The 17,558-nt window shown below is 41.2% G+C and overlaps 1 protein-coding gene across 1 annotated transcript in view; it reads right to left on the bottom strand.

Moving 5' to 3' along the window:
* Nucleotides 1-17,558, bottom strand: part of lrp1bb (low density lipoprotein receptor-related protein 1Bb) — a 278,342-nt gene that overhangs the window by 122,191 nt on the left and 138,593 nt on the right. Inside the window, exons 8-14 of the mRNA XM_030080256.1 lie at nt 12,533-12,755; nt 10,931-11,123; nt 10,648-10,791; nt 9,085-9,321; nt 7,353-7,533; nt 2,486-2,705; nt 1,273-1,462 (exon numbers count right to left, since the gene is read on the bottom strand). Of these exons, the coding sequence (XP_029936116.1) occupies nt 1,273-1,462; nt 2,486-2,705; nt 7,353-7,533; nt 9,085-9,321; nt 10,648-10,791; nt 10,931-11,123; nt 12,533-12,755 (1,388 nt within the window). The remainder of the gene's footprint in view (nt 1-1,272; nt 1,463-2,485; nt 2,706-7,352; nt 7,534-9,084; nt 9,322-10,647; nt 10,792-10,930; nt 11,124-12,532; nt 12,756-17,558) is intronic.

Raw genomic sequence — 17,558 nt, forward strand, 5'->3', positions numbered from 1 at the left:
ACAGAGCCCAAATAAGGTGTCTTCCTCATTTTAAGCCACGTTTTCTAGTGCCCACCTTTATAGCCATGGGCTTCTGCTGTTGTTTTGTCTAGTTTTGCTTTAAGCGGTGAACTGCACGGGTTCAAGGTTCAGTCGGAATTCAGCAAAAATATAATCTATCCTTGATACAGAACTCATTTCCTGTCTCACAGACGTGCCAGGTGCATGCCACGCCATCTATAACCACATGTCAAATGAATTATTGAGAACATTGTTGGGGAGAGACATTTGACATTTTTATCCTTCTTGGAAGAATAATTTGTCTTTCTGGACAAAGCCAACAATTCTCCCGGGGAAAAAACACTGTCACATATAAAGTTAAGGCATGAGTCGCCTTTGTCACTTTCATTTAACGTAGGGCCCCGAGGCAGTGCCTGAGCCAATGAGATAAAGCTTACAGTTTTGTAAGAGCCAATCAGTAATACTCAAAGGACTGGACAGCCAATTAATCTATTCAGTGACATGTACATTGGAGGAATGGCCGGCAAATATTCTGCGCCACATGCTGTGAACTAGGCTGTGAGCAGGGCAGCCAGCCGTTCATCTACATCACATGCTTGGCCCGGCACTTTCTCCACGCATAATCCTCAGCAACAAAGCTCTGGTAGGCAAATAATGTCTTGATAATGAAACAAACACATGCATAGCCAGAGATGAGCCAAAATACCACTTCACTGGGTGGTGTAAAATGTGGCTCACCCTATATTTAGTGAGAACGGATGACAATAATCATCTGCGTTCCCTGATTCCACAGCGGGTGTCAAAGCGTTGCTTTTACCTGCCTATTACTGGATAACAAGAGCAGACCTGCTGTGAGGCCCGCGCAGTTCTCCACTGTCAACCATGCATATCCTGTACTTCTGCTATCTGTTCGTCTATTCAGCTTTCTAACAGCATGAATCCATCATCATTTGCCACAGAACCGCGCAACCCTCCTCACCGATCCCCTACTATCCCCTCTAATTTCATAGAGTGGCGCCCAGTGCTTACAAAGTCACTGTCATCACTGATCAATGCGCCGGCTTACACCATGAAATTTGACACCAATAGGCGCGTATGGAAAATCTGTGAGGTACATGCCACATGAAGTGCTCCCCGCTAAAGTAAGACATATAGGTAGATAGGAATGTGTGGGAACAAACAATACAGACTGGCTCTATTTTCCGCAGCTTTCTCTGACAGCAGGCCACAGTTCTGCAGGGTTGGATGGGGAGTAAACAGAGGCAAGCTGACCTTGCTGACTCTGGGCATCATAGACACGCAGGCCGAAGAGCGGCGGCCGCTCACTTCGTAGCAGAGTGACATCACCAGAGGACAAGTCCAACTGGAAGACCGAGGCGTTCATGTACTCCGTCCAAAAGATGGAATTACGGTAGTGAGAAATCCCAAATGGGTGGTTCAGCTCCTTGCCGTTGTACACAACCTGCAGCAGGACCATACACACATATACACACAGTGTAATCAAGAGATCTGAAGAACTACACCCAGTCAAGAAAAGAAAGAAAAAAAATGTAAACAAGAATCTACAGTAGTTATTTGAATAGGAGCTTAGCTATTATTTGAATTGAGTATATAATGAATGTGATTTCTTTGCACAAATATGCTCACACGGTCTTTCTTGCTTACAATAATATTTGCTAGAATTATATAGCATTATATAGAATTATATAGTATTTACATGATAAGAGCCTGCTACAGGACAGAACAGACACTGATCTGTAGCAAGGCTGTCGATCACAAGGAAGAATAGTTGCTGCTGAGGCAGTGACTAATGGGGATCTGAAATAAATAAATAAATAAATAGATAAATAAATAAAAAAGTAAAATTAATACCATATTTGGCACCAAATTCGCTCTCCAAGAGTCCAAACCCTCCACTAATCATTGTTACCCTATGTGGCAAACCCCAACCCTCTTGTACTCCACACAGGTTAAACTAAACACACAAATTCATATCAAAGCACATACAAACATAGGATTTGTTTTAACCTTTTTTGAGTGTTTCATCTATTTTTACCTTTTCCTTATCTAGGCAAGGTTGACATTTATTTTTTCAGCAACACCTTGATTCACAATTACAATCACACCTTTTCTGACTGGGAGCTGCCCAGTACAACTACTATCCTCTAATACAGGCCATTAAACTGCTCCACTGTTGCAGCTGCAAATTAATGGAAACTGCTGCGATATTAATGTTATACTCTGAGTATCTTTTATATTACTCTACTTCTGTATTTGTTTTATTACTGCAACTAAAAGAGCTGAGTTTGAACTGTGTATGCTCATCCTTCCAGAGTTACATGGAAAAGATCAAATCTAACAATGGTCTCTTTTCTAAGTGATCACCATTTACTCCGAGTGCTTTCACTTTTAAGTTCTGCTAGATAAACAGTGAGTATGTTTCCTGCAAATGAATGTCTTCAGTTATATATGTACTGAAACTCACCATTCTTCCTGTCCCGTTGAGGTGAATCTTCTCAATGTGATCGTAATAGGCGTCACACCAGTACATGGTGCTGGTGCCAAGGTCCAGTGTCAGGCCGTTGGGCCACAGCATGTTGGAGGTGACAAAGATTCGCCGGTTGGATCCGTCCATCCAGGCTTTCTCTATCCTCCCTATACTATCGTTCACCTCGTCCTCTTCCCAGTCTGTCCAGTACATCCAGCTGTGACACACAGACACATACACCAATAATCATAATCATCTTTAACTCTGCTGGCTGGGTCCATCAACACAAATGCATTTTGTGCAGCCGAGCTTTGTTCAAACCCACAAAACTGTGTTTTAACTTCTAATCAAGATCCCAGTCTTTCCAAAGACACCCAACACTTCATGCTGAATTAAAATGAAAATGTGTATAGAATGATCCACAAGACATCTAGATGTTTTTAGTCTGATGTAAATGGTGTGTCTTCAGTTATGAAAATTTCACTCAATATATATGTGATATAGCTTCAATGATGCGTTGGAATGAGCAGACACAGAGTATGTATGTGTATACGATGGGAAAAATGTGTTGTTTTTTTCTAAATTTGAAGCAGCTAAGGGGGAAATTTGAGGGGAAAATCATAGTTGACAGACGTTCATAAAAATAAAGTGGAATCTGGATTTCCCACATATAAAAGCAAAGAGCCAAACATCTCTGCCAGCCGAAAGGGAGTGGTCCTTGGCCTTGGAAATTATTCAAGGTTATCAAGTCCCACATTGTTGCTTCACTGCACATCAATGCCAAAATTAAAAGTCTCCTACATCCCACCCAAAAAAAAAACAAAAAAAACCAGCAAGCTGTCGGTGCATCACGTGTACGCCGAGACTGCAATCCTCAACGGGGCTGTGGTATTTGAAAAGTTATTGGGTCAACGATCTGACGTGATCTGTTCTCTAGTAGCCATGCCCAGGGGATTTGCTCGTGTTTGAGTGTTGCTGACTGAGCCACGTGGCCGCCTGTTTCTCATCAATGATAGAAGCCTGGCTAAAAGAACATGAAACAGAATCGGATATGGGGGGTGAATGAAGCCTCCCTCTGTCTCCAAGTCATCTTTACGACCCTATGAATTATTCAGCCCTGCTCCTCACATGCATACACGCACACTCACTGTCACCATTCACTAGCATTGTCATGATAACAGAAATTTCAATTCTACTTCAATGCCATTGTGAGAGATTCAATTTAATACTGAATTTTAAAAATGTTCAATACTTTCACCAAATGGATTCTGCATGCTGAAATTCGTTTTCAACAGAACCCATACAAGCCGACTGGAATAGTTAAAGAAGAAGAGGAAGAGGACGAACTGCAATACAGGACTGAAAGCTTCAGTCTGGCTCCTGACAGTGGACTGCAGCAGTCAGCAAACAACAAAACAGCAGAAAAAAAATGGCAACCGCATCAAACAGTCCACAATGTCTTGAACTAGATCCCAGTCTGCCTAAACTGGTGGACAAAACCTGTGGCAGGAGCCAAATATGATGTTATTTCCATGCCCAAGCAACATGAAACACCTCTGCAAAAGTTGCTGCAAAAATTAGCAAGTCAAATATGGAAACAGGGTGCTTTATGTTGTTCTTGTTTAGCTTGGTACAGAAGTAGTAAGAATTTTTCACTGCAAAAATCTCCATCTTAACAAGTGGTTTGGTCTCAAATTCATCTTAAAAACACAGTTTTCAGTAAAACAAGTTAAAAAAAAAAATTACCAGTGGAGCAAAAATCTCCTTCTTAAGAAGTCACTTGGTCTCTTTTTTACATTTTTCTTACTTATTTTTCTTACTTTCTTGCAATTTCACTTGTTTCAGGAATTTTTCTGAGATCAAGTATAAATCTGTTGAAACAAGGCACAATAAGGCAGGTCAGCCTACTGGGATCAAGAACATCACACTTGATAAAAAAAAAATCTGGAAACAAGTTGATTATTGTTAGAAAAAGTGGGATTATCTTATTTTATTGGTAGATTTTTTTCAGTATTTAAGTGCAACAGTAGTACCGTGACACTCCCAAATACACACCTTCAGGACTGACCAAAGCCGAGGACAGCACCGCTGAAGTCATGTTATTTGTGTGTGGATGTTTATATGAATAGCTTTATGAGACTCTAAGAGGCCCTAATGCGGCAAAGATAGAGAGGTGTGACTGAGTTAAGTCGACATCGGTAATCCTTATCGTGTCAACACAGACTGGAGGTGACAAACCGAGCAGAAAATATGTTTGGGAGGACGTAGTCAAGGAATCAGCTGGAGAGGTGCATCCATTTTCACCTGAAGAGACCCTTCCAGCAGAGCAGATAGAGATCAAAGAACTGTCTGGTGCAGGCTGAATGCTCCCTCAGAAGCCCAAAACCCCCTTTTCTCATCATTTGTGGTGTCAGTGGGAGGGTTGGGGTAAAAGTGATTAATCCTTTGACACAAAAGGAAATGATATCCACACCCCAAACACTGTTAGCAAGTTATCACGGGGCAGAGTGTCTTAATGAAATGCTGTGTAAAGGCCAGCACTCTATTTCCAGTCTCATTCTTAACATCTCAGACATATCTTGCATTATACTGCAAAAAAAAAATCAGTCTTAACAAGTCATTTAGATTCATATTCAGTTGTAAAATCCTGTTTTCTCTTCAAAGAAATGAAGAAATTTGCCAGAGGGATGAGATAATCCCACTTGTTTCCAATGCAGTTTGACTTGTTTTAGAGATTTTTTTTTTCTTTTTCTCTGGGAACAAGTATAAATATGTTGAAACAAGGCAGAATAAGACAGATCAGCCCACTAAGATCAAGAAACTGAGTCTTGATTCAAGAAAATTCTGGAAACAAGTTGATTAGCATTGGAAAGAAGATGAATTATCTTATTCCACTGACAGATTTTTTCAATTGGTGGTGTGTTACTGGTGATGTGTTGTCATAGTGAGTTTCGATATAACTTCCGTGTTAATACTTTGTCAGTTGCTTCATGTGTGACTTTAAGTGTAAGCTGATACTGAGCTGTATGACTCATGTCTGCTTTACTTTGTGTGTTGCCATGCTACATGATTTCCCCATACTGTCCTAAGATGTTAAGATTGCTAAGATTGCTAGTCTTTACTTCAGCTCTTATGTGCTAATGCCTACTTGTTGTTGCCTGCAAATTCTTTAATAGTTTTACTATTTGTCACTGATGATTGCTTTTATGTGTTTTCTCTTAATGCTTTTTTATTGTTTTTTTTTTTTTTTATTAGCCATGAACCTGCCCAATATCTATGAAAATTAACCCGTATGGCTCAATCTGGCCCATTTACATGATGGAGCCAAGTGTTCATGTTAATTGATGTGCATTGTCTCTTCTTAAGTAAATGAATATAAACGAAACCAGCGCAGTGGCATGGCTCATAAGGTAGAGGGGATACTCAGAAGGTTCTTGGTTCGATCTCTGGCTCTCCCAGAGATCGTGTTGAAGTGTCACTGTCTGTCACAAGACACTGAAGCCCTAACCGCACCTGAGGCCTTGACACAGTGCATGCCATCAGTGTGTGTGTGTGTGTGTGTGTGTGGGTGGGTGTGAGGCAAACATAGTAAAGCACTTTGATTGGTCAGTAGACTAGAAAAGCGCTACAGAAATATAGTTTGTTCACCATTTAAATATGACACAGACCTAATGTCTGTCACTGTTCTGCAAAAAGCTGCACGAAGTCACACTTTTTGTTTTTCAGTTCTAATCTGAATACAGATACAGGAGCTGAAACAGAAATGATGAATAAGCTCATCATTTACTTCCTTCTCTATCACTCAGGCAACACTTTCATCGACTGAAAAAATGACAGCGGTAGTGTTTTTAGGTGGTACGTGCGTGTGCATGTGTGTGTGTGTGTATTTTCGCATGCGTGTGTGGCTGTTTGTCAATATAAGTATGTGTGTAGGTGCACACATCATGATTGTGTGCTGCCTTGGAACATCCCAGCTTGACGTCTGAAAATCACTGCATTCCTCTGACTGCTGCGTTAACGCCGGTTTAAGCCTTAAGCACAGCGATGTTGGGATCTATAAAAAGGCACAGTGGTCTTTGCTAACATGAAACATAGTTTATGTATCTACAACAGAAAGGCAAGGGGGAACACACAACAGATTGTAGTATGCCACTTTTGGCAGAAGTCAGATGCTATCAGAGCTCTGGATACCATGAATCATCCTGCTGCACAACACAGAAAGACTCTCCGTTCAAATAATGTCTCTCCCACTTCATGGTTCGTAGACAGCATCAGATGTGCTTTAAATCAGGGAGCAAAAAGAGATAGCTTCCAGAATTCTTGAACTGATTAGAAACCAACATTGCCGCCTAAGACAACTTTCAAAGATCACTTTGCTGAGAAAATGCAAAAACAACCATGTGAACAACCACTGCATACATTTTTCATACCAATCCTTTTTTTTATGTATGAAGCAGTCTGTTTGGGTGGAAGACTGCGATGAATGTTTCTCCAATCAGCGTGCCTTAGAAACTTTCTAAGATTAGAGTGAAAATCCTGCACTAATGTTTTGCTTGGCAAATTAGTAATTTACACTTAATCTTGAAGATATGGCTTGACAACTCAGCTTAATTGAGAAATCTGCTCAATAAAACTTGCTCAGTCTTGTTTCTTCATTAGGTTCCAGAGTCAGTTCTATGTACAACTGCAACAGCATCACAAAACAGTAAACTGACAATCTGCTGACACCAAAACTATTAAGCTGAAAGCCTGCTGATTCTTTCAAGAAAGCAAGCCAACACAGACATGGAGCTACACGATTTCCAGAGACACACACACTTTTCCATACACACAATTCAACAAAGTGTTTTACTGTTTTTCTGACCTGTTATGGGGGTCGACCACGATGGCTCGGGGGTGCGACATGTCCCCCTCCAGCAGAGTCCTCCTGGTCTGGGAGGCTCTCTCCAACCTGGCAACGCTGATTGTCTTCCTGTAGCCATCGTTGGTCCAATACAAGTTGTTTCCGATCCAGTCCACTGAGATCCCCTCAACATTGTCAAGGTCTATAATAAAAGGATTTACCAGAATCACAGAATGAAAAATTCAGCTGAAATTTTGCCCTAAAAATGCAATGTGATCTTTCTTTCTTTTTTTTTTTTTTCTATGCCCATGGTGGCTTTGACATCCTTTCAGAAGGAAGATACAAATTGATATTCCCAGATCTGGTTTTGTCAATAGGCACATCCCAGGCCTGAAATTGTGTGAATTTTCCCAGCCACTTTAGTGGATGAGGTTTTCTGATCTAGCGTCTGCATAAACACAAAGCTTATCCAATAATGAGGCCAGATTGGTACTCTGGCATGTTGTATTGCTCACCTGCTGTGCTTTCAAACAGAGTAAAATTGCCATTTTAATTGATTATATGTAGAACTGTTTCACTCAACTCCTCCCTGGCCTGCTGTGGAAATGTTATTTTTTTCAGCAGCTTCCCTATAGCTGAAATGCATAGCAGCAAAGTAAGCACTGTGAAGTTAAGAATCAAAAAGAGAGAAGAGGAAAAGTGCAGATACATTTCCATAAAACTCTGGTTTGTTTAGCTTGAAGGAAACCGATCCCATGACCCAGAGCAGACAAGTGAACACACACCACAACCTCCAAGCCATTCTCACACACACACACACACACACACGCACACACACACACACACACACACACACACACACACACTATTCAGTGGAGTGATGTGTGTGGATTCAAGGGCGCTGTAACACTGATAAAAGAGAGCAGTATAAAAGGTTATTAATTTCTGTTTGTTCTGTTTTGGAAATGGTTTAATTTCAGTACAGTTTCAGATTTAGAATTTTAGTTTTCTGGTCTCTATGAAGTGTCTATAAAGATAATATGTTTAAGAAAGGAACTGACAAGGGATTCATTAAGAAATTAGTCATTAATAAAGAATAATCAAGGATTCAACACTGATAAAACTGTATGAGTGCCCACCTCTACTTTCTTTTCTTCTGTCATTGCATATTTCCTAAATTAATCACATATTTGGGCAATATGAAAATGCTAAGTAATACACAACCATACTGATACAAATAAGTTGCATTGTCTATAATCACCATTAGATGATGAAACACATACAGTAATATTCTGTGCAATTCTTTGTTCACATTTTAAGAAAAAAAATAATAAATTTGGACAGTGAAATTTCACTTTGGCTGGCTACTCTGAAATCCACTAGCTCCATTAGCAAAGGAGCCAAGAGGTTAATTTCAAACTTTGAATATGGCCAAGTAAAATCAATAATACAGTGGAGAGATTGTGGCACATAAAAGCATATTGTCGCTTCATTTAATAGCACCTATTCCTCAGGTTGCTGTCAAAAGAGAAGCATGTTGGCAGATTAGTGAGACTGATTTATATGAAGGTTCATATAAATGATTTATTTGATATGTTTCTTGAAGCAAGCTGAGGAGTGTATGAAATGGCTACAATTTTATATAACTCATAAAATATTACTCACAGATATGAGATAATGCATGCAGAGAGCTTCATTTACTCTCAGGAAATGCTGCACACAGACACAAGCACAACAAAGCAACCAAACCCACCATCTTTGAGTATCGTCTCTCGGCTGCTTCCATCTATTTTTTGCCGCCCAATGAGGAAACTGGTGGTGTCTGCAAAGTAGATGTAGCCCGATTCTGCGTGGTAGTCAATCGCTCGAGGGTTGACCAGGTCTTCGATTGGCACCATGTGCTCGTTGCTGGACTTGACGTTCATGTCCAAGCCTCGGATTACACCCGGACGCCCCTTCCCATAGAACAGGAAGAGATCGTTTTTGGGCTCTACAAGGCAAGAGACAACAAAAGCCTTTTTTACTCTTATTGTCAATTAATTGGTCTAATTCATCAATGCTGATCCCGGCATTAAACCCTCTTACCGGCCACATTGTTCTTATCTGTGAGCCAGAGCCAGGGCCATCCATTCACCTTAATGGAGCCAGTAATCAGTGCCAATGACTATACTCTACCCCCTCAATCACGCTTGTGCTACATAACTGCCCTGACAGTAAGAGAGGGAAAATGCTTGAGCAAACAGAGACAATGGCAATACTTGCCTTGGCTGTGAACACCGCTTCTGATCTAAAATAGCATGGCGTCTGGGTAGAAAGGCAAACAGAAAGCCCTAGAAAGCTGAGGCAGCTCCTTGGCGGCCCCGACAGCCACTCATGGGGCTGTATGTTCCTGAACCCTTGGGGATCCTCTGCAGAGGCAAAGGAGGAATGAAGGAGGGCTTCCAGTGAGAGAAGCAGACCTCTCCTCGCTCTCAGCCCCTACCCAGGAGACTGGGATGCTGGGGGTGAGGACCACACATGCCTCACTTCAATTTATCATCTTGTGAGGGAGAGACCAACTACCCAGGAGACAATTAAGCATTGCAAGAGACCCAGATATCAAACCCCACCGTGACTGCTGTATGAAGAAGCACTACCATTTAGCACCGAATCTCATTATGCTGAGGGAAAAGGAAAGAGCGAGCAAGAGAGAGCAAGAGAGTAAGAGAGAGAGGGAGAGCTGGTGTCATCAGAACATCTAGGAGGGAGGAATAAATCAAATGTGTCACAGCGAGCCGCCCGACGCTTCGTTACCCCGATCGAAATGTGGTGGGCCTCAAGATTGTGTCATCAATTTGATCTTCTGCTTCTATTGTCAACTACACAATGTCCACCAATTGATCAGTCTAGCCAACAAATTCAGACAAACTTAAAACCCCAATATAGCAATAATGAATCAGGCCTGGGACAGATCGATAACGGAACATCATTTTCAAATAGGTCCTCGTCCACCGGCGCTCATCTTTATCACTGTCAGTCTGAGGCTGAGGCATGTGTGGCACAGCCAGTGCTGTAATATGACACTTGACCTTTACAGGCACGTGTCAGGATCAGAAACGGCAGTGATGCAGAACACTCTCTGCCTTATGTTGCCCTTTTCATGCATACATGAGAAAAGATCCTTATTAATCCTGAATATGAAGTGCTTGCAGTGACAATCCTTTGGAGTAGGAGGTACCATGTTACTACATGGGAAGAACAAGTCCATGCTAGAGGATAAATGATGATACATGGTGTTACACCATACAAGACAGTCATGGTTAAAATATGTACTTACTTTTGCAGGACTGTCCATCAGAGCCCAGGCTGTAGCCAGTGCGGCAGCGGCAAGTTCTGGACTTGTAGCTGCCGCTCAGTAGGCAGATATGGGAACATCCACCCGGTTTCCCATATGCATCCACCTCGCACGCATGACTCCTGACTGCAGACAAATATCAGGAGGAACGCACAATTCATTACTAATGAATGAAACATCCTCGTTCAGTGCATACACAGAATTCATCTCAGTAGACTCTGACATTTGTTTGCACATGTTAACCAATATACAAAATGTTCTTTACCCATTGGCTGAGCGAGTTTGTGGTAAACCCGGATTCTTTTGGAACGCCTGAGGCTGGCTAGCGTCCTGGGCTCAGCAGTGATGTTAAACCTATGGATCTTGAGCAGCTCCACAGCAGTGGTCCCTTTGGAAGGGTCAGAGTGCGTGGCATACAAGTAGTCCTCAAACAAAACTAACCCATAAATATATGACACCTGGAAAACAAGAAGATCCAGTGTGCTTAGTGTGTCCTTAGTTCACCCTGAATCCAAAAATAACACAGAACACAAGAGGAAGAGAGCAAAAAGAAGGAAAGAAAGGACAAAAAACAAGACTTTAATCTTGCAACATGCTGCTATTACATGGGGGATGGGAAAAGGTGGTGGGGTCTGTACATTTGGCAGCCCACACAGGGTCAGAAGCTGGACTCTGCTCCTCAGGGACTCCAGCGGCCCCGACACCACAGCCTCCATGCTACATTTAGCAGGCTGACACCCCCATGCATGAACAGACAAGGTTGGATGAGCTGTGTTCACAGGAAGTGTGCCTGAGCCCACTGGGCCACGCCTTAACACCGGGGGCACCAAGAAACATGCGTCAGAATGAAAAAATAAATAATAAATAACCCACTCAACCATCTCTCTCTCTCTCTCTCTCTGTGGATGTGGCCTCACATAAAAAACTGTTTTCAAAGCAACTTCACACGAGCTGCTTAAAAACTAATTGCAAATTCATTCATCTACACCTAGCATGTACTGTGTGTTATTCATGCTGCAAGAACGTATTTTACTCTGCATTAGCCTAGTGCTCCAAACGCATAAGGAGCAGCATGCATAGTGAAAAAGCTGGAGGGAACATCCTACATAGTGATTGTGGTAATGTAGACTTTTCATCTTCCTCCAGTTATTTTATGATTTAAGAACAGCGCTTCATCAGTAAAATGACAAGTGTGTGTTGCACTGGCACTCGTGACTGAGCAGCAGCAGAAAGGAGCTGTCCTTCATTTGTCATGCAGATGAAGCCTGCAGTGAAGCTTCTCTGTCTACAGAGGCCACAAGCCTATGAAGCAGGCGTCATTATGCCAAGAACACCTGCACACACAATGAGGTGCTTGAAATGTCCCCTTTTCTTTCATCAGAGAAGGTGAATCACTAGCCTAAGTTCCTTGAAAGGGCTGTTTTTATGAATAATAATAGTCTATAATTAAAGGCCTCAAAAGTGTACTACAGGAGAGACACTAATGATGTCCCCATTTGTAGCTAACACAGCCCACATATGCTGTTCCTCCTTCAATTTAATTAACTATGTATCCCCCATTCAAAAGACCTCTCTGTGAAAATGAAGAGTGAACTGTAACCACAAGAAATGAATATGCCACCTGTCGTGTGGCGATAAAGCACCATACCCTAAATCAGAAAATGAGTTAAGAAACTCGTCATGTAACAATTTGCAGTCTCTCAGCTGAAGAAGGAAAAAAAGTAGTAGGAAAAAAAGAGCCGGAAGCCAATTGTCTGTTGAAATTTCCAATTCCCGTTTGCACATGCAAGCAGCCACAATGGCTCTGTGTAATGTGCCGCCCCTGGAAGACAAACGGGGGCGCATTACAGTGAAATCTGACACTCACTTGACTCCCCTGGATGACGGTGTGCCTGTTCTTGCCGTGATAATCCACCACATCAATGTAATCCAGGTAGGCGTCCGCCCAGTATACCAGCTTCTTGACCAGGTCCAGAGTCACTGCGGTGGGCTGCTCAGTCTTAGAATCCACCAGCCGCGTCCGGTTAGTGCCGTCCATGTTGCAGCGCTCCACCTTGGCTACGTTCCCATAGTCGGTGAAGAACAGCATCCTGAGAGGGGAGGGAGAGAGTTACAATGTTGCACAGGATGCGGTCTGCTTTGCTTTCTCAGTTTTTCCTCCAGGTCTTTTGTGTCTTTCTCCAAATACATAATTTACATCATTTGCAGAGACACACATTACACAAGACATTTTTGCATTATTGAGGAACTTGTGTAATGTGATGATTGGAGGTGTGAATCTTTGGTGTGCCAGAGACTCAATTAGTTGGCGATTCAATTTAGGGATGATTTTTCTTTATTGGAATGATTCAGGCCAATTTGAGTTCGTAAAACCACAATTCCACTAAATGCTTCTATTCAGAGCTTGCAGTCTAACTTTTCAATCCATTAAATAAACATGTGCAATAACATAAGACTTTCTTTCCTTCTGAAAAGTGAAGAAAAAAAAAAAAAATCAGACAACAGACGTACCTAAACATTCTTTATACTGTCTACGCACTACTAGCAAAAAAGGTCACCTTTAGATCACCTATAGATCACTTTTTCTTTTAAGAGGTATGAATTCTTTGATTGAAAGTATTGCATGTTCGTATTGATTCCAGCTGAAGTCAGAGCGATTAATTCTATTCATTTCTTGTAGCAGATTGGTGCAGTTGATCGTGCAAAAATTTGAATTGTATCCGTTCACTGCATCAGTGCAATCATCTGTAGCATAGTTGCACCCGTAGTGATGATACATTAAAATACATAAAATGTTTCTTGTATAATAGGTTCATTAAAGCTTTAGCTAGACTGGTATATGTAACATGCTGTATATGATTTTGCCATGGGCTATAAGATAAGGTCTTATCTGAATGGTGTCATACAGTGATGGTAGATGGTAAGATCCTCAACAGGCATTTCTTATAATGGTAAATTATTCTGAAATCAACAGCAGGGCAGAAAAGTGAGGCTGAAGACGAAGTCTGACAACTTAATTTGAATTATTACAGTAATGACTACAAAGGAAATATACATGAAACATGAAGATGAAGGTCACTTGACCATTTTTCTAATGAAATCCCTTGCAAGTGAATGCAGTGTGAAGGATTTTATATTCATTGAATTTAATCTGAATCCCATCACTGCACGTGCACAAGCATAAAAAAGCAGAAAAGACATATCTGATTGGAGTTTCAAATATTTGAACGTAAAGCACCAGCATGCGTATTCTTTATTTTGCAAACATGACCCACTGATATACACCATACTTTTCAGCTACATGCCATTTTCAGTGGCATATCACAACAGTAAGGTAAACGTACCAAGCACCATTGTTTGTCTTTACTTAGATTGGGACTTGAGTTGAGCGTGTTCCTCTTAACTGAGCCTATCTTACAAGATGGCCTGAATTAAAGTGGACACTGCCTATATGAATTAAAGTAATGATCAGATTTTCACATAAATAAAATACATTATCTGCTGACGACAGTAAGCACAGAGATGCTTGCTTGCAGCTGAGATGGACTGTGTGCTTGACGTTGCGCATACGATCAATCAAGATATGCAGGTGTTCATTCTCCCAAGCTGTTTCTGCTCTCTGTGCATTGTAAACTACAGCACTGGGGAATGTATCCCTGTTACAATGAATCTTGAAGCTTTGGTCAAGTCACTATCAGATGCATCCTCAGCTGGCAAGGAAGCTTCTGGGATCTTTACAAAGGCCACATTCAGAAAGGGATACTATTCAAACAACATACTTGACTACATGCATTGTGCAGCTCTAGTATGGTACTGTCCTATTGGAAACATGGCCTAGAAGAAGTGACATTATTTGCCAAAGGTTCTCCATCTGTCTTCCATCTTGGCTCTTTTGTTTTGAAATTACTTCAGCAGTTACACTTTATGTAAAACATGTCACCGAGGGCACAAGAAGCACAAGAATGTCTACATCTTGTGCACAGGAAGTTATGTGTTTTACCTCTCTGGTTTGTTTGCAATAGCCACCATGGCTGAACAGACACAGATCAGCGCACCACACACAACTTTGACAGAAAATCCAAGGAACAAGACATCACAGTAGAGTATGATTGACAGGTGATCTCTGGGAAGTGCAGTGCAAAACCACCATAGCAGTGAGCACTTTGTATGAAAGATAGAAAGAAAGAAAAAAAAAAAAACAGAACAGTAATGAGGGCTTAGCACCAGAGATGTATACAGCTACTATTTTGCTCTTAATTGGTGTGGGAGGCACACCATGCTGTCTTGCTGTGGCTCTGTGAGGACTCCGGCTGCAGGACGGCGCTCCAGCGGCCTCCGATGATAACGAGCTGCAGCCAGAGAGCAGCATGGAGCAGACTTAATCCGCACAAGTCAAGTCAGGGGAGAGATGGGCTGGCCTTTGAACCCAGGCCCAGGCTGCACTGAAAAACTCCCAGCGTCAGCAAGAAACCCAGCTCCCTGAACAGGTGCGCTTCCACGTGGCATACAAATGATGGCTTTCTGGGATTAGGACAGTGCTGATGCTGTACTTACACATTCTGGAGCTACAACCAGGTCTATGCTGGACGCTAGGAATGAGCAGCCCTGACAGAATAAATTGTGTGGGTCCGGTAAAAACAATACATGTCTGATGGTTGAACTGAAATTTAAATAGACACTGCTTGTTAGCGATGGCTATCAACAGAAACTTGATGGAACCTTAGGAGTTTTTTTTTTCCTCTATTCTCCTTCTTCTTAAATTATTATCTTACTTTCAATTCAGCTCATCAAACACAAAAAATTCACAAAGCTCAAAACTTCATACCTGAGATTATGGTATTATGGAGTCATTGTACAACAGGAGTAGGACATAATTAGATGGCTGAAAAAAGTCTGACAGCTTTTTCATTCAGAATTAAACTTTTCATACTGAAATGAAGGCACTGCTGTAGTGCAGCTATTGTAATACAAGGCCTGGAAATGGAGCCGGTGGATAGCTACAAGTATCTATTGTTAGAAGGTCATGTTCTGACACAAATACAGATGCAGTGCCCATTAGTGGGTCCAAACCCACTGGAGAAATGGTTTGACAGTTCTGCATCACAAAGATGGAGCACTGTTTTGATGAAATTGTTGCCTGACAAATGCCCATCTAAAAAAACTAATTATGGTACAATTCAGCATCCCCAAATGTGGTCTGACACACTTTGGGACCCATTGCAAACTGGTATGTGAAGTTTAGATGGTCTAAAATTAAGCATTTATGAAATGAAATATCCCTCCCTTCGTGTTGGTGGTCTGTCACACTTTGCAGTCAATCCCAAATTGGTATCTGAAGTTTGGTTGCTGTAGCAACAAATGTTCAGCAATTACGCCTCACTTTGTCTTTGTCTTCATCATCCAATTTGTGTTTCACAGCCAAATGGCGCAATATCATGGAGACTGGACTAACTTTGCAAGAGCGATGGTGAAAGAACGTTTTGCATAAAATCCATGATGTAAAACTGTTTGGCTGAAATTAATGATGTGTATGGCAATGTGTATGTGTGAAGGATTTGTGTTAAGCCAATGAATCTGAGGAAATAAATATATACTCCAGACCTTATGGTTCTGGTGAAATTGCCCAAAAAGTTTCTTATTATCCGGCTGATTTGCACAATTTTTGTTGCTTGAATAGTGAGTGAGATTTGAAATCCATCCACCAACTTTAGGTGGCTTTTTGTGGGTCTGACTGTGTCCTGTCAAAAACAGCAAGGTCTCAGCCCTCCAAATGAGAGACCCCGACCAAGTACAGTGGAATTTGTTTCCCATAGAAAACAGGCTATTTTAACCTGTATGGTAAAGTAATGTTTTATCAGTGTTTTATTGAATCTGTTTAACACGTTGCATTATAACCTGGTATGGCAACAGCTAAATGAAATCGCTGAGAGGCACAGGGAAAGGTAGACAAATGCTATTCTCAAGAGTAAAATAACAGGGACTCACTTATCCCCACTGCAGTTAGACTGATTAATTAGCACATGAAATGATGTAGCCTCTCGCGTATGTATGAGAACAGCGAAGAGTGACTTCTTTTTGTCCTGCATCGAGCTGTTAACTTCCTCTAAGGCCTTAATCAACAGATTATTTTCTGTATGGATTATAATGTTTTGATTGTAATGATTTGTTTGCTGATTGTACATAACCCTTATCTACCATGAAAATTAACCTCATACCATCTTGATATACTTGGTCACAACCCTATGTTGGCTGTGGATATTGCTAAGATTGAGAGTACATGATTAGCTACTGTATAGTCTATTGCTTTCAGGTATACTACATTAAGCACTTCAAATACAGATAACTATATAAACATATGTGTGTATATAATTTAGATTCAAGGCTTGTGAATCCACTCAGGTATTCAAATAAGCAGTTTCATTATGAAGCCTTGAATTTGCCAATTTCAGGCTTGAGCACTGAAACATTTGTACTTATTTATTATTCACAATTAAAATAATTAGTGTGCATAGTGTATGACTTTTGGCATTTATAGAATGTGATGTTCAATTCACATCAATTTTCAGTTCTTGCACTTATCAATTTAAGTCTGGAGTGCGCTGAACATCATTTTTTTTTTTTTTTTTACATCTTTCTGCGCTTCATTAATCTTACCCAACACAACTGTATTGAATTCTCCAAAAAGCATATCCTTTCCAGTTACCAGGCGTACGCACTAAATCGGGACTGATGGAACATTCCAATTTAATAGAGCTGATAGGAATTTCAGTAGACGGACAAACCTTCCCTAACCTCCATCAGACTCTCCTTCGAAAGGTCTTTTAAAGAAAGAGGGAACGGGCTTTCCATCAAATAGCGTTCCTGTGGCAAAGTTAAGCAACAAAATGCCCTAT

This window comes from Myripristis murdjan, chromosome 21 (genome assembly GCF_902150065.1).
Source record: "Myripristis murdjan chromosome 21, fMyrMur1.1, whole genome shotgun sequence".
NCBI lineage: Eukaryota > Metazoa > Chordata > Actinopteri > Holocentriformes > Holocentridae > Myripristis > Myripristis murdjan.